Source organism: Somniosus microcephalus, unplaced genomic scaffold, assembly GCF_052327205.1.
Source record: "Somniosus microcephalus isolate GS21.2 unplaced genomic scaffold, FLI_Smic_1.0 unresolved_chr3, whole genome shotgun sequence".
NCBI lineage: Eukaryota > Metazoa > Chordata > Chondrichthyes > Squaliformes > Somniosidae > Somniosus > Somniosus microcephalus.
In genome coordinates this window covers 71829135-71853288 of record NW_028225181.1, presented here as the reverse complement: position 1 = coordinate 71853288, position 24154 = coordinate 71829135, and the positions used below count along the sequence as shown (strand labels likewise).

Genomic DNA, 24154 nt, shown 5'->3' with positions numbered 1-24154 from the left:
TGTCTATCTGTCCGGCTATACACTCTAAAGTTATAGAGCGTACCTACACGTGCGTTACATCAAAAGAAAGCTTGCGATTCCGGAACGGTCGTAAGCGTATTTACGTTTTGGCTGGACAAAAATTGCGCCCGCGGTATCCAAAAAACGTTTAAAATTCCGCTCATTATCTGCTCATTAGCATTGCGTTACATCGAGGTCGACCAATCGTACGGTCCAGTGACCCGACGGTCGACCAATCGGTGCCTGTGTGGGCGGGCCTTATCGTTCTGAACCGAGGTGAGTCGACGCTATCTTGATTCCAAACTTTTCATTTCTTTTTCCTGCTTTCTGCGTGTTTCTTTTCAAATCTACATTTCCACCAAAAAAAGTCGCTTTTAAAACACAAAATGTTTAAAAAAGTTAATTCATTTGTAAATCTTTTTTCTAACCTCTATAATTTTCCTACCTTTCACCGTTTTTCCAGGCAGGCCTCGAAGCCTGGGCGCCCGATTCCGAACCAGCGGCCAGCCATCTTGGTAAAGGCTGGCTGGGCTCACTGCAAGCTCCTCGCGCTGCACGGCGCACGCCAGCCGCAATCGGCCGTCTCAAGCCGCTCAGGCCCGGAGATCGGGAGGCGGAGAGTTACCAAGGCAACCAGGCCCGGCCAGCCGCAATCGGCCGTCTCAGGCCCGGCCTCGGAAGGGCGGGGCGCTGCGCTCGGCATGTCAGTGCGTGGGGCGGCACGGAGCTCAGCGGAGCCATCGCCGGCAGAGGGGAGAGGGTCTGCTGGCTCCCCCCTCCCTTTCTCCCCCCCTCCCTTCCTCCCCCCCTTGGTGACCGGGAGGGGTCGCTGTGCCGGACTCAGTCCAAACCATCGCTCCCTGTGCGCATGCGCGGACTATCGTCTGTCAATCAACCATCAGCCAGAAGAGGTCGCTGGTGAGACCAGTGAAGAAAGAAACACTTGCATTTCTATAGCGCCTTTCACCATCACCAGACGTCCCAAAGTGTTTTACAGCTAATGAAGTACTTTTGAAGTGTAGTCACTGTTGTAATGTAGGAAATGCGGCACACAGCAAGCTCCCACAAACAGCAATGTGATAATGACCAGATAATCTATCTTTTTATTAAATCTGTTTCTCTCTCTACGGATGTTGCCTGGCCTGCTGAGTGTTTCCAGCATTTCCTGTTGTTATTTCAGATTTCCAGCATCCGCAGTATTTTGCTATTATCCTTTTGTTACATTGATTGAGGGATAAACATTGGCTAGGACACCGGGGATATTTCCCCTGCTCTTTCCCAACAAACCGTCTATATTCTCCTGTAGCCTGAGGCTTCCCTCCTCGCTATTTACCACTCCACCCATTTTCGTGTCATCTGCGAACTTACTGATCATACCTCCTACATTCATATCTAAATCATTAATGTACACTACAAACAGCAAAGGACCCAGACCCTGTGGTACACCACTGGACACAGGCTTCCAGTCACAAAAACAACCTTCGACCATCACCCTCTGCCTCCTGCCACTAAGCCAATTTTGGATCCAATGTGCCAAATTGCCCTGGATCCCATGGGCTCTTACCTTCTTGACCAGTCTCCCATGTGGGACTTTGTCAAAAGCCTTACTGAAGTCCATGTCGACTACATCAACTGGACTGCCCTCATCCACACACCTGGTCACCCCCATCGAAAAATTCAATCAAATTGGTTAGACATGATCTCCCCCTGACAAAGCCATGCTGACTATCCTTGATTAATCCTTGCCTCTCCAAGTGGAGACTAATTCTGTCCCTCAGAATTTTATCCAATAATTTCCCAACCATTGATGTTCGGCTCACTGGCCTGTAATTCCCTGATTTATCCCTACTACTACCTTTCTTGAATAATGGTACTACGTTAGCTGTTCTCCAGTCCTCTGGCACCTCCCCTGTGGCCAGAGAGGTTCTGAAAATTTGTGTCAGAGCCGCTGCAATCTCCTCCCTTGCCTCACACAGCAGGCTGGGATACATCTCGTCTGGGCCTGGGGGTTTATCCACTTTTAAGCCCGCTAAAACCACCAGTACCTCCTCCCTCTCAATACTAATTTGTTCAAGTATATCACAATCCCCCTGCCTGATTTCTATGCCTGCATTGTCCTTATCCATAGTGAACACAGATGCAAAATATTTATTTAAAACCTCACCTACATCTTCTGGCTCTGCACACAGATTGCCACTTTGGTCCCTAATGGGCTCTACTCTTTCCCTGGTTATCCTCTTGCCCTTAATATACTAACAAAACACCTTGGGATTTTCCTTTATTTTGCCCGCCAGTGTTTTTTCATGACCCTCTTCGCTCTCCTAATTTCTTTTTTTAAGTACCCCACTGCACTTTCTGTACTCCTCCAGGGCTTCCACTGCTTTTAGTCCTTTGTATCTGCCAAAAGCCACCCTTTTTTTCCTAATCCATTCTTGTATGTCCATCTCCAGGACCAGTGTGTATCCGAGTCAATGGGCCTCTCTCTGACCATTCTCCCCAGTCCATCTCCAGGACCAGTGTGCGCCTGAGTCAATGGGACTCTCTCTGACCTTACTCCACAGTCCATCTCCAGGACGAGTGTGTATCTGAGTCAATGGGACTCTCTCTGACGTTTCTCCCCAGTCCATATCAGTCTTTACAGTAGAAGACACTAAGAATATCCCAACACTGGACAAACAGGGGACTAAAGGGGGGGGGGAGGAGCTAAACACGATCAAAATCACTAAGGAAGTGGTGCTCGGTACAATAATGGGACTCAAGGCGGATAAATCACCTGGACCTGATGGCTTACATCCTAGGGTCTTGAGGGAAGTGGCGGTAGGGATTGTGGATGCATTGGTAATAATTTTCCAAAACTCCCTGGACTCGGCAAAGGTCCCGGCAGACTGGAAAACTGCTAATGTAACACCCTTATTTAAAAAGGGCAGTAGACAGAAGGCTGGAAACTATAGACCGGTTAGCCTAACATCTGTGGTAGGTAAAATTTTGGAGTCCATTATTAAAGGAGACAGTAAGAGGACATTTGGATAATCATAATTTAATAGGACAAAGTCAGCATGGTTTTATGAAGGGGAAGTCATGTTTGACAAATTTGCTGGAGTTCTTTGAGGAAGTAACATACAGGGAGGATAAAGAGGAACCAGTGGACGTAGTGTATTTAGACTTCCAAAAGGCATTTGACAAGGTGCCATGCAAAAGATTATTGCTTAAGATAAAAAATCACAGGATTGGGGGTAATATTCTGGCATGGATAGAGGATTGGCTATCTAACAGAAGGCAGAGAGTTGGGATAAATGGTTCATTCTCAGACTGGCAATCAGTAACTAGTGGTGTTCCGCAGGGGTCAGTGCTGGGTCCCCAACTCTTTACAATCTATATTAACGATTTGGAGGAGGGGACCGAGTGTAACGTATCAAAGTTTGCAGATGATACTAAGATGGGAGGGAAAGTAGTGAGTGAGGAGGACATAAAAAACCTGCAAGGGGACATAGACAGGCTAAGTAAGTGGGCAGAGATTTGGCAGATGGAATACAATACTGGAAAGTGTGAGGTTATGCACTTTGGCAGGAAAAATCGTAGAGCAAGTTATTATCTTAATGGCAAGAAACTGGAAAGTACTGAAGTACAAAGGGATCTGGGGGTCCTGGTGCATGAAACTCAAAAGGTTAGTATGCAGGTGCAGCAAGTGACTAAGAAGGCCAATGGAATGTTGGCTTTCATTGCTAAGGGGATAGAATATAAAAATAGGGAGGTATTGCTTCAGTTGTACAATGTATTGGTGAGACCGCACCTGGAATACTGCGTACAGTTTCGGTGTCCATACTTAAGAAAGGACATACTTGCTCTCGAGTCAGTACAAAGAAGGTTCACTCGGTTAATCCCGGGGATGAGGGGATGGACATATGAGGAGAGGTTGAGTAGATTGGGACTCTACTCATTGGAGGAGTTCAGAAGAATGAAAGGCGAGCTTATTGAAACATATAAGATTGTGAAGGGGTTGGATCGGGTGGATGCGGGGAGGATATTCCCGATGATGGGTGAAACTAGAACTAGGGGGCATAGTCTTAGAATAAGGGGCTGCTCTTTCAAAACTGAGATGAGGAGGAACTACTTCACTCAGAGGGTGGTAGGTCCATGGAATATGCTGCCCCAAAAAGCTGTAGAAGCTACATCATTACATAAATTTAAAACAGAAATAGACAGTTTCCGAGAAGTAAAGGGAATTAAGGGTTACGGGAGCGGCCAGGAATTTGGACATGAGTCTAGGTTCGGATCGGTCATGGCCCTGTGGGTAGCGGAGCGGGCCCAGGGGCCGTGTAGCCTGATCCTGCTCCTATTTCGTGTGTCTAATTCTGTTAGATTCAGGAGATGGTTCTGTGATAGTGGATTGGCGGTTGGGATCAGATCAGCCATGATCTGATCTTATTGAATGGCGGAGCAGGCTCGAGGGGCCGATTGGCCTACTCCTGCTCCTATTTCTTATGTTCTTATAACCAGTGTGTATCTGAGTCAATAGGACTCTCTCTGACCTTTCTCCCCAGTCCATCTCCAGGACCAGTGTGTATCTGAGTCAATGGGCCTCTCTCTGACCTTTCTCCCTCGCGCGCCCACTTCGACCCAATGTTCCCAGAGATTGCCTGAGAGAGGCCGGCGCTGCTGTAAATGCCGGAGATTCTCTGATCCACACTCACCGCACCATCCGCCGCTCCTCAGTCCCGCCGCCATTTTATCTCCTTCCTCAAACCGGAGCCTCATCCGGGGACTGCGAGCAGCACCGAGCATGCGCACTGCGGCCACGCAGCGCGCGCCTAAAGTCCCTCACGGAGTCCGTCTCTTCTATTGGCTGCAACTCGTAGATTGACAGCTACGCTCACCAGTCGCAGCCCGCAACGCCTGGTGGCCCGCCCACTTTGTTAAAAGGCCGCCGCCAGCTCCGGGGTCACGTGGCTCCTGACCGGCCGTTCAACCGCCTCAGCGCGCGGGTGAGGTCATAGCCCCGCCCACCCGCGAGCCCTTGTTGCCCAAGGTGCCGGCCGACTGCTGTCCCTTCTCCCCGGGCGGGCGGGCGGCGGCTGTCCTTCCCCCGGGGGCGCCGAATCCTCTCTAACTCTGTTCTCCAACTGCTCCTCCCCGCTCCGGGCTGCGGCTTTTATAGCAGCCGCCGGCCCCGCCCCGCCCAGCCCAGCCGCGTCTTCTGATTGGCTGAAAACCCGGCAAATCTCCGCCTCTGATTGGCGCATTTTTCAATCCGCTCCAACCTCGGACACCAACGAAAAAGGCGGCTTATAGAATAAGAGCTCGTCTGTGAATCAGACTCGTTATTGTTAAAGTGATGGCCCTCTGTGGGACTGAATATTAACCAGTCATTAAAATCATTGCATCTGTGGGACTGAATAATAATCATTATTGTTAAAATCATTGCATCTGTGGGATTGAATAATAATCATTATTGTTTAAATTATTGCATCTGTCGGATTGAATAATAATCATTATTGTTTAAATTATTGCATCTGTGGGATTGAATAATAATCGTTAAAATTATGGTATCTGGGATTGAATAATAATTAAAACCATGGCATTTGTGAGACTAAATAATAATCATTACTGCTAAAGATTGTCATCTGTGGGACTGAATAATCATTTTAATTAAAATTATAGCGTCTGTGGGACTGGATAATCATTAAAATGGCATCTGTGAGACTGAATAATTCATGATTAAATTGTGAATTATGGCAAATTGATCCTTTAAAATTACTGGTTCCTGAATTGACAGATTTAATTACATTTTAGCTTTTCAGCGACCCGCTTGTAAATGAGATGCCGGTGTCGGGTCGGGGTGGCCCTGCTTCAGCACCTTGTAGATGTAGATGCTGTAACTCTGCTTCCTGGTCTTCCTGCGCTTCTTGTCGCCTTTGGCTCGCTTCTTGGTGGCCGCTTTCTTCGGCCCCTTTTTCGGGGCGATGCCCCTGGACGCCGCTTCAGGCCTGGTGAATGGACGCGAGAGTTTGTGATGGAGAAAGTCTCCCGGACGCGCTATTCAATAGATAGTCGTATGCAAATGAGGAATCAGAAAGTGAAGGATTCCTATTGGTGAACCAGCGCATAAGTATCTATTGTGAGTTAGGAACAAGGGGTGCCAACTGGCCAATCAGAAACGCTCATGGTGTTGCAGCTGGTTTCAGGCACGTGGGGGAGAGTCTCCACATGGCTGCAGCTTGAAAAATATATTACAACAGGAAAATACTGCGGAATCTGAAATAGCAACAGAAAATGCTGGAAATACTTGATGAAGGGTCCCAGACCTGAAACGTTAACTCTGTATCTCTCTCCACGGATGCTGCCTGGCCAGCTGAGTATTTCCAGCATTTTCGGTTGAAAAATGTATTTTTGGTACCATAAGTTGCCCTGTTAAATTGCAGACTGCTTGCACGACATTGATCCAGCTGAATGTTGGGAAGACCGGTCCCCGCCACTAACTGCGTCCCCACGTCACCGACTCCCTCCCTCTCCATGGGCAGCTGGCTGAGCCAGACTGTTCGCAACCGTGGTGTCATATTTGAACCCCCCACCCCCCTCAGATGAGCTTCCGACCACATATCCACGCCAGCACGAAGACCGCCTACTTCCGCCGCCGGTACATCACCCGACCCCGCCTCTGCCTCAGCTCATCTGCTGCTGAAACCCTCATCCATGCCTTTGTTACCTCTAGACTTGACTATTCCAACGCACTCCTGGCTGGCCTCCCACATTCCACCCTACGTAAACTTGAGATCATCCAAAACTCTGCTGCCCATGTCCGCACGTGCACCAAGTCCCGTTCAACCATTACCCCTTGTGCTCGCTGACCTACAGAGGCTCCCGGTTAAGCAACGCCTCGATTTAAAAAATCTCATCCTTGTTTTCAAATTCCTCCATGGACTCGCACCCCCCTCCTCCCCCACACTCACACAAAGCTAGGTGGGCATGTGTGCTGTGAGGAGGATGCCGAGAAACTCCAGTATGATTTGGACAGGTTGGGCGATTGGGCAGATGCATGGTAGATGCAGTATAATGTGGATAAATGCGAGGTTGTCCACATTGGTGGCAAAAACAGGGAGGCAGATTATTATCTGAATGGCAATAGATTGGGAGAAGGGGAAGTGCAACGAGACCTGGGTGTTCTTGTGCACCAGTCGTTGAAGGTAAGCATGCAGGTGCAGCAGACAGTTAAGAAGGGAAAAGGTATGCTGGCCTTCATAGCAAGAGGGTTCGAGTACAGGAGCAATGATGTCATGCTGCAGTTGTACAGGGCCTTGGTGAAACCACACCTTGAATATTGTGTGCAGTTTTGGTCGCCTTATCTGAGGAAGGATGTTCTTGCCATGGAGGGAGTGCAGCAAAGATTCAGCAGACTGATACCTGGGATGGCAGGAATGATGTATGAGGAGAGATTGGGTCAATTGGGCTTATACTCACTGGAGTTTAGAAGAATGAGAGGGGATCTCATTGAAACTTATAAAATTCTAACAGGACTAGACAGACTAGATGCAGGAAGGCTGTTCCCGATGGCGGGGAGTCCAGAACCAGCGGTCACCATCTACGGATAAGGGGAAAGCCATTTAGGACTGAGATGAGGAGGAATTTCTTCACCCAGAGAGTGGTGAACCTGTGGAATTCTCTACCACAGAAGGCAGTGGAGGCCAATTCATTAAATATATTCCAGAGAGAGTTAGATATATTTCTTAAGGCTAAAGGGATCAAGGGATATGGGGAGAAGGCAGGGACAGGGTACTGAGCTTGGATGATCAGCCATGATCTCATTGATTGGCGGAGCAGGCTCGAGGGGCCGAATGGCCTACTCCTGCTCCGATCTTCTATGTTTCTATGTTTTTTCTATGTTTCTACCGTTATTTAATGGAATTAAATCCTCTCTACCTCTCTCTCTCCGCCTTTAAAACGCTCCTTAAAACCTCCGTCTTTCTGCCCTAATATCTCCCGATGTGGCTCGGTGTCAATGTTTGTCTGATTACTCTCCTGTGAAGCGTCTTAGGACGTTTTACTACATTAAAGGCACTATATGAATGCAGGTTGTTGTTGGAATACCTAGACTAGGCAGATGGATCATGGAGACCTGGGATTATCGTTAGCAGCATGACTCGATATTTCATCCATAAACCACGCCTGAAATCAAATATAAAGAGGCACATTCTTTGACAACGATACACATAAAACACACCATAGTCACGCTGAAGCAAAGATTCTGCTGCTTGAACAGGTCTGGGAGGGTGGAGTGTGGGGGCTGTCCTATTGCACAGCGCTAGAAAGGTATCCATTATAGTGGTATGCTGCACAGTGCATAATTATGCTCTCAGAAGACACGTCACCATGCAGTAGTTGGGACAGGAAGGACAGTCAGGATCGACAGAGGCTGAGCTCACGGCTGGCTGCTCCACCAGACTGGCGGCAAGGAAGACAAGCCCAGCAACTTCTAATGGACAACCATTTCAATTAGACATTCAAAGGTCACTTCAGCACAAGCATTGCTGAACTCATGTTCCCAACGAAACTGATGCACCAAACCCATCCACACCATTATGCTCTACCCAACCCCGGCCATCAAACATATCAATCCCATTCATTTCCTGCTACAGAAATGTGCCCCAGTAAGAGTGAAAACGTGATTCCAATAAACAGTGCAGGATTCATTATGAATTAATGCCTCTTTATCCCACTGCTTCTCTGTGTCCAGCGCGTCTCCAACTACCTAATGTAAGCGACCTGATGGACGTGACTGAATGTTTACTTGGATACAGATGACTCTTTACCTCCTTCTGCTGGGCCATAAGATTGCCCTGTTAATGCCACATCTAACACTGCAGCGGCTGCCTGAGATTGCACTCTCTGGCTCAGTAGGATGGCAAGGATACAGCAGGACCCCGAGCAACAACTCCCTTCTCCAATATATCCAAGTTTGCTGATGATACAAAGCTGGGTGGGAATGTAAGTTGTGAGGAGGATGCAAAGCAGTGTCAAGGGGATATAGACAGGCTCAGTGAGTGGGCAAGAACATGGCAACTGGAATATAATGCGGAGAAATGTGAAGTTATCCACTTTGGTAGGAAAAATAGAAAAGCAGAGTATTTTTTAATTGGTGAGAGATTGGGAAATGCTGGTGTTCAGAGGGACCTGGGTGTCCTTGTACACGAATCACTCCAAGTTAACATGCAGGTACAATTAGGAAAGCAAATGGTATGTTGGCCTTTATTACAAGAGGATTTGAGTATAAGAGTAAAGATGTCTTACTGCAATTATATAGGGCCCTGGTGAGGCCACACCTGGAATATTGTGTACAGTTTTGGTCTCCTTACCTAAGGAAGGATATACTTGCCATAAAGGGAGTGCAACAAAGGTTCAGCAGACTGGTTTGTGGGATGGGGAGATTGTCCTTTGAGGAGAGATTGAGTAGACTAGGCCTATATTCTCTAGAGTTTAGAAGATTGAGAGGTGATCTCATTGAAACATACACAAGTCTGACAGGGCTTGACAGGGTAGATGCAGGGAGGATGTTTCCCCTGGCTGGGGAGTCTAGAACCAGAGGTTAGTCTCAAAATAAGGGGTCGGCCATTTAGGACGGAGGTGAGAAATGTCTTCACTAGAGGGTTGTGAAACTTTGGAATTCTGTACCCCAGAGGGCTAAGGAGGCTCAGTCATTGAGTATATTCAAGACAGAGAAATAGATGTTTTAATATTAAGGGCATCAGGGGATAGTTCAGGAAAGTGGAGATGAGGTGGCGGAGCAGGCTCGAAGGGCCAAATGGCCGACTCCTGTTCCTGTTTCTTATGTTCTTATCTGTGCCTACTCCTGCCACGCCCCTCATTGTCAAATCTCGCAGTGAGGTTTACCAGAATTTTTACATTTCACAGACCTCTTGTCGATTGAATGGGTGGCTATTAAAAGAGCCTTTTTTCTTTGGTTCAGATCCATAATTTAAATTTAATCTTTTCAACCGCCGAATCCATGGAGTGTCCGCCCCTGGTGTTTCAGCGCGTACACCACGTCCAGGGCAGTGACCGTCCTGCGCTTCACGTGTTCTGTGTAGGTGACCGAGTGTCTGATGATGTTCTCCAGGAAGACCTTCAGCACACCCCGGGTCTCTTCGTAGATGAGACCGGAGATGCGCTTGACGCCGCCTCGCCGAGCCAGGCGGTGGATGGTGGGCTTGGTGATACCCTGGATGTTGTCACGAAGGACTTTGCTGTGCCGCTTGACTCCGCCTTTCCCCAGCCCCTTACCCCCTTTCCCTCTGCCGGTCATAACTGAAACTTAAGCTATTGCAAAAGAAACAACCCCAGTAATTGAATTGGGAATAAGAGTTTTTGGCGCCGCACACTCCTTTTATACAATGCTGGCGGACCTGGTTGGAAACCCATAAATGGGCGGAGCCAGGATGAAAATGAGGACTCCCGGTTCCTTCTCAAGTAGCCGATATTGTACTGCACCCGTGGGGGAGATAAGCTAAATACTGCGAATGCTGTCAAACCTGAAATAAAAACAGAAACTGCACGGAATATACGCAGCAGGTTGGGCAGCACCTGTGGAGAGAGAGAGAGAGAAATAGAATCGATCTTCCTTGTGCCAGACCTTGTTTTGGACACAGTTTTGTCTCCTTCAGCTGTGCTTTATTGAAGTCCTTCCCAGTTTTTATCTCCCATTACATGTTTCGGTCCTTCCAGCAGACGACTTTTCCATTGTACCACTGCTCCCCCCCCCCCCCCACCGCCTTTGTGGGGTGTTTCCAGTTCACCCGGGTTTTCACAAGTTAACAGGAGGGTGGGGGTGGGGAGATGCCTTCAGTTAGATGCAACCTGGATGAAGGCAGCCTAGACACCTCTTTCACAGAGTCTTGTAATCGCTGATAAGCACAAAGTTTTAATATAATAATGACTGGGAGATGGCTACTCTCCGAGTCCTCCTGACCCTCAGACTTGAGCACCTACCAGCAATCAGTGAAATCCCAATTGTGATCTGAGGTGAAACCTTTGCTTTAGAAAGTAGCTCCAGGGGTTTCAGAATGCAAGGGCCACTGTATGTGCGTTGTCCATCAGCAGCTTTACCAGCACAAAAATTAATCAGAAGAGCAAATGACAGAATAAACAGCCACTTGCCAATATACAGACAAGACTACTAGGAATCATTCCTAATAGAAATGTTACTCCAGCTCCCCATATTTCCAATTGCATGTGATTACTATGGTTTACAATACTAATCAATCTTTGCTAGATAGGAAGGTCTACGGATGCAACATTAATATTTTCTGGTCTATTTCTCAGTCATTGTTTTCCATTGTTTCCCTAAACCTCTCCGTCTCTCGACATCTCTTTCCTCCTTTAAGACACTCCAAAAAACCTCCCTCTTTGACCAACCTTTTGGTCATCCACCCTAATCTCCTTATGTGGCTCGGTGTCAAGTTTTGCTTGATAATCGCTCCTGTGAAGCACCTTGGGATGTTTTACTACATTGTTGTTGTTTTGTGCGCCTCTTAAGTTAATATGCAGCATATTCCTTTCTTTCCTGTGAAATTGGAAGTGGCAGAGAACCAGGAGGCAAAGTAGGCCGACAAGAGCAGGGGTGATTTGTGAGCGGGACCTGGTGCGGGATAGGATACGGGCAGCAGAGTCTTGGATAAGCTGAAGTTTGCCGAGGATGAAGGAAGGGAGGCTGCCCAGGAGAGCCTTGGAATAGCCGTGCCTGGGGGGCGACAAAGGCAGGGATGCGACTTTCAGCAGCAAATGGTCTGAGGCAGGGGCGGAGGCTGGCGATGCCACAGGGGTGGAAGTAGGTGATATTCGTGATGGAGAGTAAGGGGAGAAACCCAGGGGGTAGATTTTCACCTTAGCACTCAGGCGTAAAACGGGTGTTGCGGAACGGCTGCCCGTTAAAGAAACCGCCCGATTTTCGTTCTGTTGAATTAATGTAGTGAAAATTGGATGACTTCTATAACAGGAAGTCTCGCCAGATTCAAACCCCAGACTGAGCCTTATGACATTTATGAACTAACAAAGCAGGTTCACTCCTAAGTTAGAAATTTCTTCCAAATCCATGGGAATCTTGAATTTATTTTTATTGTTTTGAAAGCCTCTTGCATTAATATACAACCTTTCTTTTCTTTTAAATTGGAGGTGTTAGGGAACCAGGAGCCAAAGTAGGTCAACAAGGGCAGGGGTGATTTGTGAGAGGGACCTACTTTCAGCTGTGGCTCTGTGGGTAGCACCCTTGCCTCTTGAATCAGAAGGTTGTGGGGTTCAGAGTCCCCACTCCAGAAACATCAGCACAAAATCTAGGCTGACACTCCAGTGCAGTGCTGAGGGAGCGCTGCACTGTCGGAGCTGCAGTCTTTCAGATGAGAGGTTAAACCGAGGCCCCGTCTGCTCTCTCAGGTGGATGTAAATAGATCCCAAGGGCCACGATTTCGAACAAGAGCAGGGGAGTTATCCCCGGTGTCCTGGCCAATATTTATCCCTCAATCAACATAACAAAAACAGATTATCTGGTCTTTATCACATTGCCCATTTGTGGGAGCTTGCTGTGCGCAAATTGGCTGCTGCATTTCCTACACTGCAACAGTAACTACACTTCAAAAGTATTTCATTAGCTGCAAAGAGCTTTGGGACATCCTGAGGTCATGAAAGGCGCTATACAAATGCAAGCCTTTCTTTACTTAATCACATGTTTTTTAACTTGTCACAAACAAGGCTTTTCGTTAGGCCTGTTATACCGAACGCTCAACCATTCCGTCCAGGGAGATCAAGACTGCCGTGCATCTTCAGCCTGGGGAGAACTGGACAAACAGGCCAGGTTGCTTTCTTCAGTGCCCAGGGGTAGTGCTTGGCAGGGCAAAAGCTCCAGTGGCAGAAATTGGAACAAAAAGCATATCCTTCCATTGTACTGGTTTGTGACCAAATTTTAACCTGGTCTTACGTAGTCATGAAAATCTATAATGAATCTAAAAATGCAAAATTGGAGAGTTTCCCCAGTCTCCTTTACGTTCTAAACTTTGGTGATTTTAGCAAAGATGGCTATAAAACAGAGGATCGAAGTTAAGGGACGTTTCATGGACTGGCAGAAAATGGGAAGTGGTGTCCTACAGGGACCACCGTTGTTCCCCATATAGATATATATATATAAATGATTTAGACTCAGAAATCGGAGATCTAGAGTCGAAATTTGTTGATTGGCAAATAGGAACAGGAGGAGGCCATTCAGCCCCTCGAGCCTGTTCCGCCGTTCAATGAGATCATGGCTGATCTGTATCTCAACCCCCTCTACCAACCTTGTTCCCGTGACCCTTAATAACTTTGCCTAACAAAAATCGATCAATTTGATACCAAATTGGGGTTGGGGGGTGGGGTAGAGCTAATAATGTGGGGAGCTGCACCAAAACACAGGAAGATATAAACAGGCTTGCAGAATGGGCAGATAAATGGAGGTGGCTAGACTCTCTTTTGTTGGAAATGGTCATTGCCTGGCACTTGTGAGTTGCGAATGTTACTAGCCACTTATCAGCCGAAGCCTGAATGCTGTCCAGGTCTTGCTGCATGCGGGCAAGGACTGCTTCATTGCCTGAGGAGTAATTGGTGTAAGACAAGCCCGAATTCAAAGTTTGAAGAGCGCAACCCGATCGGATGCACCCGCACAGGGAGGGAGGGATTGAAAGTTTGAAGAATGCAGTCCCATTGCATGTCAAGGGGAGGTGGCTAGGCTCTCTCTCTTGTTGGAGCTGGTCATTGTCTGGCACTTGTCAATTATCAGCCCAATCCTGAATGTTGTCCGGGTCTTGCTGCAGGCGGGCAGGGACTGCTTCGTTATCCGAGGAGTAATCGGTGTACTCTTTTTTGATGGGGGTGGATAAACATATTGACTGTAAATTAATAAAACTTTAAAGAAAACTTAACAAATTAAATTAAAATTTGACTGTCCGGGTTGATAATGCACTCCAGTCCCCGCAGCGCCCACCGGTCACGGAATGGAGTAATCGGTGTGAGGCAAACCCGAATTCAAAGTTTAGTTCGCATGGTTAATATAATGGATGCACCGCCTCGGGTGAAAGAGGGGTTGTAGGTTTGAAGAATGCAACCAAAAGGGATGCATCCACCTAGGGAGAGGGAGGGGTTGAAGGTTTGAAGAATGCAACCAAATGGGATGCACCCGCCTCGGGAGAGGAAGGGGTTGAAGGTTTGAGGAATGCAACCAAAAGGGATGCATCCGCCTAGGGAGAGGGAGGGGTTGAAGGTTTGAAGAATGCAACCAAATCTTTCCACGCTCGCACTCACACAGAAAGAGTCGCAGGCGGCGCTCGGCCACGCGCCGGGTCCCGGTGGAGGAGTTGCCTCTGGACCGTCCGCCTTGAGCTTACAAAAGGCGCGGCCGCCGCTCGGCAGCTGGACTCGGCGCGGTGAGGAGCGCGGAGCAGCCGGAGGAGGGGGGGAGGCGCTGAGCGGAGCAGCTGGACTCGGCGCGGTGAGGAGCGCGGAGCAGCCGGAGGAGGGGGGGAGGCGCTGAGCGGAGCAGCTGGACTCGGCGCGGTGAGGAGCGCGGAGCAGCCGGAGGAGGGGGGGAGGCGCTGAGTGAGCGAAAAAATTAAATGGCTTCTGGCGACCAGACCAATGGCCCGGCCCGAGGCCGCAAGGCCAGGAAGAGGAGGAGCCCAGCCCAAGGCGCGGCCGGCGGGCGGGCCCACGGTGTCGGGCCACATCCTGCAGGCGGTGGCGGCTTCCAGGGAGCGGCGCGGCCTGTCGCTGGCCGCCGTCAAGCAGGCGCTGTCGGCCGCCGGCTACGACATGCCGCGCATCAACTGGCGGGTGAAGCAGGCGGTGCGGAGCCTGGTGACCGAGGCCTCGCTGGTGCGGCCGGTCGTCCAAGAACAAGCCCAGGGGGCGGAGGAGGAAGGAGGCCGGGGCCGGTGATCCTGCTGCTGCTGCTGCCGCCGGAGAAAGGCCGAGGAGAGGGCGGGCGGGGTCCGCCAGGGGGCGAGGCCCGTCGGGCGACCCGGGAGCCGTCGGGGGCCCCAGGTCCCCTCCAGGGGCAGGAAGCCCGGGAGCTGCTGAGACCAGAAGGCGGCAGCAGCCCCACGGGCGGCGGCCAAGGCTGAAAACCCCAAACAGAAATACTACCCGTGTGAACCAAAACAACAGGCTCTTTTCAGAGACACCACACCCTTCAGATGAAAGAGGTTGTTCCAGAATTATACAATAAATATCTTTATTTTTAAATCATTGCTGCGGCCGTTGTTTCTGTTCAACTTTCCCGATTGACATTTTGAAGATAAACCCGAGAATCTTCGAATGATCCTGGCGGTTGTCCTCCAGCTCTCGGGAGACTTTGCAACCAGCTGCAGCCGTCGTGAAGCATCTTGCAGACTAGAATGAGTTGGAGAAAAAATAGTCACAGAAATGATTGGTAGTCATTGGATTAAGAGTTGGAATTGTGTTGGTGTTTCTGCTCCATACGATCACCCATGTCGCCCTACTTTACCTCATGTTTCCAGCGTATTCTGCAGCGAGTGTCTCACTTCCTGACTCCAAGCCTTTCCACCATCTATAAGGCACAAGTCAGGAGTGTGATGGAATACTCTCCAGTGTGGACCATCGACAAGATGCACTGCAGCAACTCGCCAAGGCTTCTTCGGCAGCACCTCCCAGACCCGCGACCTCTTCCACCTAGAAGGACAAGGGCAGTAGGCGCATGGGAACACCACCACCTCCAAGTTCCCCTCCAAGTCACACATCATCCTGACTTAGAAATATATCGCCGATCCTGCATCGTCGCTGGGTCAAAATCCTGGAACGCCCTCCCTAACAGCCCTGTGGGAGTACCTTCACCACACGGACTGCAGCGGTTCAAGGAGGCGGCTCACGACCTCCTCCTCAGGGGCGATTAGGGATGGGCAATACAAGCCGGCCTTGCCAGCGATGCCGACATCCCGAGAATCTTTTTAAATACCAAATAAATTGCCTCAGGTTCAGCATTTGTGTACTATGCCATAAAGATTTCAGTAAATAGCTAATATTGCAGTGGCCTTTCTTAAACAGAAGCGATTAAGCGCATATATTTTTTTCTTAGACAATCTCTTTTGTAGTTTCTGGGACCTGTCTAACTTGTATATTATGGGGAGTTCCAGAATTGTTGTGGCTCGAATGAATGTATTTCGCATCAGACATTTACTGTGGACGTGTCACATGAGAGTATGAGATTTTATATATATATATATATATAGCTTCGGGGTTTTGCTCCAGCAAATTAAGGTTTCCCCATTCCTTGCGTGGCAGCGGCTTCTGGCAAAAAAAACTTGATAGTTGACTGTGATTTGTGCAGACTGAACATGTGGTGTGTCAAGGATCAGCCAATTGGAATAGACAATTTGGCATCCGTCATTAGGATAAAGCTGTGTATATAAAGGAGGGGTTGCGGGCTCCATTTCGATGTTGCTTTGTGTTTTTATTAACCAGTCGAGGTGGAGAAGGAATTGAAGGGCTTGCCATGCCGACTGCTGCTGCTGTTTCCACCAGTTCCACCACAGCCGCTGCCAAGGGCGCCGTCTCCAAGAAGGGCTCGAAGAAAACCGCCATGAAAATGACCAGGAGAGGGGACAGGAAGTACAGGAGGAGCAGGAGGGAGAGTTCCAGCATCTACATCTACAAGGTGCTGAAGCAGGTCCACCCCGACACCGGCATCTCATCCAAAGACATGAGTGTCATGAACTTGTTCCTCACCGACATCTTCGAGCGCATCGCCTGCGAGGCCTCCCGCCTGATCCATTACACCAAACACCAGACCATCTCCTCCCGGCCGGGAGATCCAGACCGCCGTCCGCCTCCTGCTGCACGGGGAACTGGCCAAGCACGCCGTCTCGGAGGGGACCAAGGCGGTCACCAAATACACCAGCTCCAAGTAGAGTCCCCCTCCCAAAATAAAACCTGCAATTAAATCACCAAACGGCTCTTTTAAGAGCCACTTCGCAAAGCCTTAAAACGGAGCTATAAAACAAAACCGAGACCCCTGAACAAATACTTCTGTTAGGCTGTATGTTAATGCAATGAATTGCCAAATTAATCGTCCGGTTCATCCATCTACATGTGGTGCGTTCTATTTATGAAAGCTGTTTTAATTCGCATTTCTTACTTTTGAGTATAAGTCCCTGAAGGGATTGGGGAATTCACGGGGAAGGGGGCAATCGGCGCTCAATAACTCCGAGAACAAGGATTTTGGATTAAACCAAGGCTCTTCCCTGCCAGTTGAAGAATTTACTCTTGATATTGAAACCCAGGAGTACAGCGAAGATCAATGTTGCCGGACCGCCAATATTGTGGAAAAAAGCGGGTAAAATAGGAGGTAGTTCAAGCATTAATGTTCAGTGACGCCACATTTCGGTTTAGGAAGACCTTTGTTTTGTACAGGGAAGGGGAGAACTTGGAGACAAGAAATCATTGAGACCGCGACTTGGAGTAGGAGATAAGACGGACACATTTCCCCAGATCAAGAAATCTGCACAACTCGCATTTACAAATGACATTTAAGGTCGAAACACGTCCCAAGACGCTTCACGGGGGAAAGAGATGAAGAGACGCTCAAGTCTTTACAGAGAGTTGAGCTAAAGATACATGAAAAAAACATAAGATTCAGAAGAACTTAATAATAATAATAATCAACTTTATTGTCATTGTTAGTGCACAAGTGCAGTACAACGAAATGTAGGCTTGCGGCTCCCGAGAGTGTACATTTAGATTAAGACATTTAACATTCAACATTCATTTGGCTTGTAATACATAAACATAAACATAATAAAGTGCATTGGTAGATGTGCAGGCTTTAGAGTTTATTTGTGGAGTTCAGTAGGATGACAGCCCTGGGAAAGAAGCTGTTCCTAAATCTGGTCGTTCAGGTGCGAATGCATCTGTAGCATCTCCCGGATGGCAGGGGGGCGAACAGACTGTGGCTGGGGTGGGTAGGGTCTTTGATGGTGGTCAGTGACCTCCGTAAAGAGCGAGAGAGAATGTCTCTGGGGATATATAATCGCTCTGAGGTGATACACGCTTTGGAAAGAAGGCGACTTTGTTTCGTGTTTTGTTGGTGGGCATTTTTCAGGAGATGAGACCTTTGGCTCTGCAGCGTCCGGTTCGCCTGGTGAAATAGCGCCGGCTGCTGGAAACTCTTCATCCCCCAACACACACTCAGATAGAGAGAGAGAGAGAGAAGGTCCCAGCCCAAGCCATGGCCGACACTCTCCCTGCCAGGAACACCAGGATGAAGACCAGGACTGCGCTCCCGGCCAGGAGACCCGGCGCCACCGTGTCCCAGCAGATCCTAGAGGTGGTGGCGTCCACCAAGGAGTGCCGGGGGCTCGGGCTCTCGGCTCTCAAGAAGGTCCTCTCGGGCCGCGGCTACGACGTGGCCAGAAACAACTGGCGGGTCCACCAGGCGGCCCGGAGCCTGGTGACCAAAGGCTCACTGCTGCAGCCCACCGGCACCGACGCCTCGGGCTCCTTGAGGCTCAGCAAGAGGTGGGGCGACCGGGAGGAGGAGGAGAAACCCAAGAGGGAGTCCGCCGCCGCCGCCAGGGAAAGGAGGAGGAGGAGGAAGAGGATGAAGCAAGGTGCGGACAGGAAAGCGGCGCCCAGGAGCAGAGGCTTGCCCAGGAAGACCAAGAAACAGGGCGCCACCAGGAAGGGGGCGAGGAGGGCCACCGCCCGCAAACCCAAGGGGAGGAAGGCGGCCAGGGCCGAAGGGAAAGGCAAAGGCCAGCGTGCAAAGCCGGGAAAGCTGGCCAAACAACCAGAGCAGGAAGCAGACCAAACCCCCGCTCAGGAGGAGACCTCCCTTTCAGAGAAAGAAAGCCAAGTTTGCTCAGAGCAAGAGGACAGCTCCTAAAGGGGAGACCAATCAGAGGATGAATACCTTCAATATCAAACGGCTCTTTTCAGAGCCACAAAAAACATTCACAAAGAGCCGGACCGGAGGGTTGGGTGTGTGAAAAAAAGGAACATTGCAATTGACCCGATGGTATATGACCAAAATCATCCTTATTGAAAAATAGAAAACCAATTATTTCCCCATTACAATACTGGAAATTATTAAAACTTCGATTGAGTTTTAATGCCTGAAGTATACCTGCCAGGAATAATATAACATACGAACCAATATTGGTTTTTAACTCCTATTTTAAAGGTGGTTAAATTGAGAGCAGCAGAGCTGTGATAGATTGCAGGGCGGGAGAATCGGAAGACCAGGGCCTAGAAATTAGTTGGGCGTGCCAGCCGTTAGCACCTTAGGGGGAGTAGATCTCGAGCACTAGGCGCTTATCACCCGGGCGCAGCGCGATCTGCGCCTCTCCCCAACTTCAGGACACATTTAGCGCCGGCGCAAAGTCTTAGCGCGCGCCCTGCTGCGCGCGCAGATCATGACGTCATTTGCTAGTGCAACGCCCTTTGTGCACCCCAAACCGGAACTTCACTCGCGCCTGCCCATTGTGCGCCGGGCGTCCCGAGCGACTGTGTAGTGGAACGGTACACAGGCCAGCCGGGCCGGGGGGAGCGCTAATTAAAGGGCACTTACCCAGCAGTATAAAGGCCAGCCATTTTGCAGCATTCACTCTTGTGCAACGGTTTTTTGGACAGAGACCAAGGAGGAGAGTTTACTCGTTTGGACCAACACTTGGACAGGTATTTTTGACTCAGGCCAGAGCTTACCAATTATCTTTGCCTTCATTAAGAGCTCAGTGTTTGCCAGCATATAATGGGGGCTGCATTGGGTGGCAATGCTGAATTTCAGCCTTATGCCAGAAGGGCTTACAGACGCCATGAGAGAGTGGCAGCCCTGGCTAGACACAGAGGGGGCAACAGGCGTCACCAACTGAGGCCTTACCCACGCAGGGTATACCGCCAGCAGACCTCCTATCTGACCATGTCTGCCGCGATGTGTGTTAGGAGGCTGCGATTCCGAAGAGAGGTGGTTGCAGACATCTGCCGGCTGCTTCAGAGAGATCTGCAGCCACAGCTGATGCGCAGGACGTCTCTGTCGGTGGCAGTGAAGGTGACAGTGGCTCTCAACTTCTATGCCTCCGGCTCCTTCCAATCCGCTACTGGGGACATCGCTAACATCTCCCAGTTCGCCGTGCATTGCTGCATCCGCCAGGTGACCGAAGCCCTTTTCAGAAGGAGACATCGATTCATCTCCTTCCCCATGACCCTGGACAAGCAGCAGCAGCGTGCAGTGGGGTTTGCAAGAATAGCGGGCTTCCCCATGGTGCAGGGCGCCATTGACTGCACGCATGTGGCTTTGCGGGCACCTCTTGAGCATGCCGAGGAGTACCGCAACCGGAAGGGCTACCATTCCCTCAATGTACAGCTGGTGTGTGACCACAGGCAGCGCATCCTAGCTGTCAATGCCCGCTTTCCAGGCAGCAGCCACGATGCCTTTATCCTGCGACAGACAACTGTGGCTGACATGTTCCAGGCACAGCCTCCCCCAAGAGGATGGCTTATCGGGGACAAAGGCTATCCTTTGTGTACCTGGCTCATGACCCCGCTCCGCGCGCCCACGACCCCCGCTGAAGAGGCATACAACGAGAGCCATCAAGCGACGAGGAACCTCATAGAACAAACAATCAGCGTGCTCAAGCAACGGTTCCGCTGTCTCGATCGCTCCGGGGGAGCCCTCCAGTATTCGCAGGATCGAGTCTCTCAATTCGTCGTCGTTTGCTGCATGCTGCACAACCTGGCTATCCACAGGACTCAGGCACTGCCACCTCACGTTGGACCACCACCTCAGGAGGAGGAGCAGGAGGAGCATGAGGATGACGAGGACGAGGAGTACCAGCCCAGGAGGGGCGCACAAGGTCCAAGGGCCGCCCGTCGGTGGCTTATTGAACGTCACTTCTAGGCCCCCTGTCAGGGAATGGCTTGTGCCAATGATAGAACATGATTGCAGCTGCTCCGCAAGCCCTCAGCCGGTTAAGGCAACAAACACTTCAAAGATCAAACATGGACAATGTGAATAAATAAAATGCTTTATTGTACAAACTCTGGGCCCTTCCCACATGAAAACCAAAAACAGATGAAACCCCCAAAAAACACTCAAACACATTACTCGCTCCCACAACCTGGGGAGGATTAACAAAATAGGGCAACTAAAATGGCCGTCATTCTCGGCCTTCTTCCAAAACAAACATCACATCATCGGCCTTCAAAAAACAAACATCCAATTCTCGGCCTCAAGAAACAAACACAAACGGCCACACATTCGACTATTTGGCCCGCTAGGGCGATGCCTTGGCCATCTTTGGGTGGCCCCTGCCCGCCCTGCTGCTCCACCTCAAAGTAAGGCCATTGGCTGCTGCAAGGCTGGGGGCAGGCTCCTGAGGGGCACATGTCGTGGCGGCAGATGCCCTTGGGGGTCGGCCTAGTCGAGGTCTGGCCGTCGAGCGGCCAGCTGTTGATTGCTGCAGCTGTGGCTGGCCAGCATCAGTCACTGCAGCAGCTCCTGGCAGCTCCACTGGGGGAGTGGCAGTGGCGGCTGGAGGAATGGCGGCAAGCTGGCGGATGGCAGGTGCTCGCTGGTCGCCTGAGACACTGGCACTCGCCTGGGCCAGCACTGCAGCATGCGCACCAATCTGCCGAGGGACAGACCAATGTGCTGCTGCAGCGCGCCGGGTGCCCTGGTGATGCCTGGCTGACACAGCGAGTGTGGCAGCAGTGAGTGCCCGTGTTGACCTGTTCACTGACCGCAGCAGAGCAGCCAGTGACTGGACGGCACCACTAATCACCTGGCCAGTCGCTGACAGATCTGCCCGGTATTCCACCCGACTGGTGGCCTCTAAGGGCCCGAACTCGGCCACACTCCGAGAGAGGGAATCGATGGACTCAGGCAACCGTGCCACTGCCGCCATGAGCTCCGTGTGCCGGTGCTCTGAGTCCGCGGACAAGTCTTCGAGGCGTTCCATCTCCTCGGCGAAGAGCATCTACTGACTGGAGGCCGGACTCTCCCTCTGGGGAGCAGGCCGCCGAGCTGGCCGACCCTTCCTGCGTTGCTGGAGGCCGCTGGGCCCAGCAATTGGACTCCCCTCTGATGCATCCCCCCTCTGGGGAGAAGGCCGCCGAGCTTCCACCCCCCTGCTGCCTTTCTGCAGCACACAGGTCCCAGGAGCTCCCCTCCCCTTCGACACTTCCGCCACGCTGCCCTCCAGGGAAGACGTGTCCCCTACATTGGCCTGGGTGGCCACGGCTGAGGGTTCCCCTGATGGGCCGCCTTCCTCTTGCTCCTCCTCCTGCTCCTCCTCGGAGGGTCTGTCACTGGCAAGTTGAGGGACCTCCTCTTGACCATCTGAAAGCAGGAAGGCACAAGAGTAGCTTTAGAGTGAGGAGAGGGCGTCAGTGCGGGATGCATGAGTGGTGGCATTCACTGCATTGGTCGGACAGTGGCAAAGGATGTATATCTGATGCGCAAGTGGGACGAGAGAGGTACAAAAGGTGATGTCCTTACCATTGCTGCCCAGAACAGGGTCGGTATCTCCACATGCAACGGGCCCAATCACCCAGCCACCCATGAGGTGCTCCATGCGATGTTGCAGGTCGGTGAGTGGCTGGATATGGGGTCGTCCTCCCCCGGTCACAGTCCGGCTCTTGCGATTATTCGCCAGCTTGGCCTGCAAGAGAAAGGACGGCCTCTAAGTACAGTGTGTCGCCGTGATCTTGTGTGCACTGCCTCCCATGGTGGAATAGCCTGGCCAGTGTGTTGCCATGATCTGGTGTGCACTGCCTCCCATGGTGGAATAGCCTGGCCAGTGTGTCGCCATGATCTTGTGTGCACTGCCTCCCATGGTGGAATAGCCTGGCCAGTGTGTCGCCATGATCTGGTGTGCACTGCCTCCCATGGTGGAATAGCCTGGCCAGTGTGTCACCATGATCTGGTGTGCAATGCCTCCCATGGTGGAATAGCTTGGCCAGTGTGTTCAGTGCAGAATGTGCAATTGATGCTCATGGCTGTGCCATAGCTGCTGGATGAAGGCTGCCCATTAGAGCTTTCAGGTCCCTTTGCCCATAATGTGAGGTGCACATGCAAGGATGAGGAGGTCATTGGAAAGGGTACTCACCCTGACAATGCGTGTGAGGTCATTTAACTTTTTGCGGCATTGGGCACCGGTCCTGGGGACCTCGCTGTTGGCTGACAGCTTGCTGGTGACATGCCTCCAGGCTCTCCTGTAGACGAGGACCGTCGCCTTCTTGCCATTGTCCGGGTACAAAACATGGCGCCTCTTCTCCACAGCAGCAAGCAGCACACTCAGATCACGCTCTGAGAAGCGCTGCGCACGTTCACGGGCCTTCTCCATGTCTTCAGGCACTATTTGGGTCCAGCAGCAGTGTTCAGGCCTAGCTGGAGGGCTCCACTATCCAGGGCGTGGCAGCAGACACAGTCGACCCTTCCCCCTTAAGAGCTGGCCGGCACCAGGGTGTCTGCTGTCAGTCACGAGATGGCCGCCCCTGCGCTGCGCCCGGCCTCGGCGCTATCAATCACCACCTCCGGCTTAGCGCCCAAAGAGAGGCGTCCAACAGCAGTTTTAGCGCTCGCCCGAACTAGTAGGGCGAAGCTAATGAATATCGGAGAAGTGGCCTAGATTTGGGGGCGGATGCAAACTTTAGCGGACGCCCCACTTTAGCGCCCCAAAAGTGGCGTCAATGAATTTCTAGGCCATTACATCTAGTTCCCTCGTCTAGTTAATTTATATATATATATTGTGATGAGCTGGGGTCCTATCACCGATCCCTGTTGTACCCCACTAGTCAGTGCCTGCCACTCGGAAAAAGACCCGTTTATGCCAACTCTTTGCTTTCTGTCTGCCAACCAGTTCTCTATCCAAGCCAGTACCTTGCCCCCAATCCCATGTGCTTTAACTTTACACGCTAATCTCTTATGCGGGAACTTATCAAAAGCCTTCTGAAAGTCCCAATACACCACATCCACTGGTTCTCCCTTACCTCTTCTACCAGTTACCTCCTCAAAAAATTACAGTAGATTAGTCAAGCATGTTTAACCTTTTGTAAATCCACGTTGACTTTGTCCGATCCTGTCACTGTTTTCCAAGTGCACTGCTATTACATCTTTTCTAATGGATTCTAGCATTTT

General features: G+C 50.6%; 3 protein-coding genes and 1 pseudogene across 4 annotated transcripts in view; 2 read left to right on the top strand and 2 right to left on the bottom strand.

Moving 5' to 3' along the window:
- The window catches only part of LOC147091961 (uncharacterized), a 102210-nt gene extending 97101 nt beyond the window's left edge, over positions 1-5109 (bottom strand). For both annotated transcript variants that reach the window (XR_015075251.1, XM_085976953.1), the window contains exon 1: positions 4692-5109. The gene's annotated coding sequence lies outside the window, so the exon portion shown is untranslated. The remainder of the gene's footprint in view (positions 1-4691) is intronic.
- Positions 5110-9982: 4873 nt separating this feature from the next.
- On the bottom strand, positions 9983-10294 carry LOC147091960 (histone H4-like). Its single transcript, XM_085976650.1, has one exon. It carries the CDS (start codon positions 10292-10294, stop codon positions 9983-9985), a length of 312 nt encoding a protein of 103 aa, XP_085832776.1.
- A 6012-nt stretch (positions 10295-16306) lies between these two features.
- LOC147091959 (histone H2B type 1-A-like) lies at positions 16307-17141 on the top strand (annotated as a pseudogene).
- Positions 17142-18247: 1106 nt separating this feature from the next.
- On the top strand, positions 18248-18904 carry LOC147091958 (uncharacterized). Its single transcript, XM_085976649.1, has one exon. It carries the CDS (start codon positions 18248-18250, stop codon positions 18902-18904), a length of 657 nt encoding a protein of 218 aa, XP_085832775.1.
- The last annotated feature ends 5250 nt before the right edge of the window (positions 18905-24154 follow it).